The 4,082-nt window shown below is 36.2% G+C and overlaps 1 protein-coding gene across 1 annotated transcript; it reads left to right on the top strand.

Annotated features, from left to right (window-relative positions):
* Positions 1–1,708: 1,708 nt before the first annotated feature.
* Positions 1,709–2,812, top strand: LOC146485386 (trace amine-associated receptor 9-like). The gene has a single exon (XM_085103267.1). It carries the CDS (start codon positions 1,766–1,768, stop codon positions 2,699–2,701), a length of 936 nt encoding a protein of 311 aa, XP_084959393.1. The 5' UTR covers positions 1,709–1,765; the 3' UTR covers positions 2,702–2,812.
* Positions 2,813–4,082: the final 1,270 nt, after the last annotated feature.

The following is a 4,082-nucleotide window of genomic DNA, read 5'->3' as shown; positions in this document are numbered from 1 at the left end:
TAAGTTGTTTTTCAATAGTTTTTTGGGATAAATATGAATTAAAGGAAAGCGACAATTAATTTCAGCTTGCGTGGCTCCACAACTTGCTTCAATAAAAGAAACATGATCATAATGTTTCTCACAGTAACATGATTTTAAAAGGATTATATACGTAGTACATTAAATCGTTGCTCAGGCAAAAAGAAAGCGAATTTAAAACAAACAAGAAAAGCATTCTGACTCTGTCTACCCTCTACCGTTTGCCGCCATATTTAGTTAAATGTAAGGGAATGACAATTTTACGACGCAAAGCGCAAACCCGCGCAATGTTTTATGTGCCATGTCAGTCGTTCGTTTCTATTATGATAAGTTTGTGGTGTTGTTGTTCGATATTAAGTTTATACTAAGGTCCTTTACTGGATGAGATCTCTGCTTTTTTCCCGAGCACTGCCGTAACATGGCGACAGCATACTCTTGCAGAAGACGTCAAAGGAATGTTCTCACTTTTTAACGCCCGTGCGGAGCTTTTGCTTCGCTCATGAAATATTTTGCTTTTTAACGTCCTCGTTATCGTCGCCGTCGTGTTTTCGTAAGGTCCCTAATATGTCTGTTGATGTACGGCAAATGTAAACAAAGTGAACAAAAGATAAGTCAGAGAGTGACATTCAGGAAAATGAATTAAGAGACAAAAAATGAAACCGAATTCAACACAAACGGAACCCAAAACAAAATTAAAAGAAAAAGCAGCCTGACTCAACCGGTATGAAAAGGAACTTTCAGTCTTGTAATAATATAAATTGCAAGAAACAAGAGTCTACATATGTAAATAAAAAATGTTATAACTGCACATTGGACGTTTCCGTTAAGCCTTCGTGGAGGTAAATATCATTACGGTACAGGAAGCTCGCCTAGAACACTGCCCTTCGACCCTTAATACTCGCAATATTCAAAAACGTTTCTCAGTCAGATTATATTTGTATAAAATGTTATTGGGTCGGCATTTGCCGCCATACTAAATTAAATGTTAGACAATGGTAACTTTAAGACGCAAAGAACAAAAGCAGGGTGATTATATATGTGAACGGATGGTCCGTTGCTAGTTAAAGCATTTTATAAGAAAAATTAGAAGTAATGCTGTTCGATGTTTTGATGTCTGTTTATTTAAGTGGCAGGTCAATTGTGCATTTCTGTTGTCAAGTTTATACTGGGATCGTTTACATCGTCAGAAAGGTTTGATATTCGTCCTCTATGTGGAAAGCATACAAATTTTATTTTGTCTTCTTTCAGTGTTTTTGAAGCTCTGGTAACCATACCATGATCAAAAACTAAAGGTAGTTAAATGGGAGCACAATTTGCTTACACAGGTGCGACAGTAGACAAAACATTCGCTGAACTGCAAATTAAAACTTCCTCATTATTTATGTAAAAGTGTTAATGTGGATGAAAAACCCCTCCTGTTGTGTCATCTTTTCGCATCTTTCTGTTTACTAAATTACCGTATACAGAAACATTTCTACCGTGAATAAATATTCTTGTGGCGATAGTACATTAAGGTTCCGTATTTACGGACTCATAATAAATGGATTTTTCTAATGAATTGAATTTTTGAAATTAACTAATTTTCAATGAACTTCTCCAAATCTTTCAAATTTCTTCTCAACTCCCTTTCTGATAAAAACCAGATGCTTATAAAAAATTCATAAGATAAATTAAATTTTAATGCAAGTAGTCATTATAAATACTTTTAGCAGCGATACAAATTGAGCTCGTTTTGCCCGACACTAACATGGCGTTAACAAACTTAACTGGAGATCCAAAGCAAACGTCATACCATGGGCTGGCGTGTTCAACAGCATTTACCGGAGAAGTCCATAACCATTTGATAGTCCTTTTAGCGATAAATGGTTTTGTGTCCATTACCGCATTTCTGGGGAATACTCTGATCCTAGTTGCCCTTAACAAGGAGACTTCACTTCATGCACCGTCCAAACTCTTGTTCCGTAACTTAGCGACAACTGATCTTTGTGTTGGTCTCATTGTAGAACCTCTTTTTGTTACTCATCTTATATCTTCACTGAACGAACCATGGAATATTTGCCGCTACGTATTTGCTGTGTCCAATATCACAGCTTATAATTATATTTTGTGTGGTGTGTCTTTGTATACACTGACCGCAATAAGCGTGGACAGGCTTCTCGCCCTGTTATTAGGACTCAGGTACAGACAAGTTGTAACTTTAAAGCGAATATATCGCATTGTAGTTGTTTCTTGGGTTGTATCCACTGCCGGAGCAACAATGTTATTTTGGAATGAACGTATAGCCTCGTGGTATGGCTGCATTGCTGCAGCACTTTGTGTAGTCACGTTAATCTTCTCTTACACGAAAATTTTCTTTACTCTCCGTCATAACCAGATTCAAGCACAAGGTAACGTTAATCAAAGACAACCAAACCAAACAGTTCAATTGAACATAGCGCGTTACAAAAAAACAGTGACCAGCGCACTTTGGGTGCAGTTAGCGTTAGTTGTTTGTTATCTGCCATTTGCTATCGAGGAGTTTTTGCGCCTTCAGAGAGGAGTTACGTCAGCCATTATGGTCGCTAGGTTTTATTCAGCAACTTTGGTTGCCATAAACTCGTCATTGAATCCGATTCTTTACTGTTGGAAGATCAGAGAAGTGAGACAAGCAGTAAAGGACACACTCAGTGGACTTTTATGTTGATCGAATCAATTCTTACAATAATGTCTTACTGTTTAATGCTTTTATTGAAGCATGGTAAAATATAAAGCTAAAGTTCCGCGCTTTTTTAGTTCTACTCTGTGAATTTTTGTATAATAGTAAAACGCTGTTTTAAATAGACGGTAAAATAAACAATTGTGTTCGTCTAAAATCGATATAACTCAACGTGTGGAAGGAATAAAACTATCTACAAGTATCAATTGCATTGGTCATCCAAACAAACGAGCTCCTTTGGAGAAGGAAGTCGACAGAAGGTTGAGAAGTGTTCAACTAATATAAGCCAACCACAAGAAAAAATCCAAGCAAGATTGGCTATGAGCTAGTTCCCAAAATTCGAGACAGCAAAGTTAGTACACCATTCTACAGTCCAGGGATGAAGACAGAACTTAACTATGAATGAATTAAAATTGTGCGGTTTTCGTTTTTGCTTTGTCAAAGAAAATCCATCTCTTAATTATTAGAAGAAAAAAAGGCATTTTTATTTTAATTTTACGACTGTTAAACAAAAGCTTAACAGTTAGCAGACATTGGCTAGTTGTTTGTGACATTAAACTAGTTATGAATAAAATTGCTTGATGATTTCTTTTCTTTAAATTTGTTCAGTTCAGTCCACATTCCGTTTGATCTCCTTGAAATGCAAACGAAGCGAACGAAAAATGAATAAAACCGGAGAAAACCAAAACTGGAAAAGAAAATAGAAAAGAAAAAGCCTCATAATCAGGTCTTGTTTGATCGAGGTATGCGCGCGTAAGTGTTAGTTAGCAGCCAAATTTCTTCAACACGCGATTATATTTCGTTTGCCACCACTGTTCACGTGATCGATCACTGGCGTAAAATTTCAGTCGATCTTCATGGACTTATTTATGCGAATAACTCAAGGTGGCAAAAATAAATCAAGAAGAACTTTCTAGAATTTTGAAACGAATGTCAGCTTAGGGTCAAATAGGACTAATTTCCATGATAAAAAGGGAGATTTTGAGGCTTGAATGATACGAAGACGCCGAAGCGATTAGTTATTTGCTTATTGCTTGCATTGACGACTGTTAAAACACTTGCTAGACAGCACACGCTCCCCCGAATAATTGTGTTGCTAGTCACGTTGAGTACCACAATCTTTTTTTTTTTTTTTTTTTTTCGTTAACTGGCTTTTCAAAACTCCAGTGAAAAATATGAATGTTTTCAGTTAATTTATCTTTGCCGCAATAAGCATATCTCACAGTTGACATTCAGGGGGCGTGCTTAGTTATTTCTGTTTGTTGATGTCTTTCTTTAATTTGTTTTCAGTCTCTTGTTTGGACACTGACATACCACAAATGCAAACAAAGAGATTAAAAAAAAAACAAATAAATAAAATACACACAAG

The sequence above is a fragment of the Pavona decussata genome, unplaced genomic scaffold (genome assembly GCF_977016875.1).
Source record: "Pavona decussata unplaced genomic scaffold, jaPavDecu1.1 SCAFFOLD_26, whole genome shotgun sequence".
Lineage (NCBI taxonomy): Eukaryota > Metazoa > Cnidaria > Anthozoa > Scleractinia > Agariciidae > Pavona > Pavona decussata.
The sequence above is the reverse complement of the archived record's forward strand: the minus strand, read 5'-3'. Positions and strand labels throughout refer to the sequence as shown.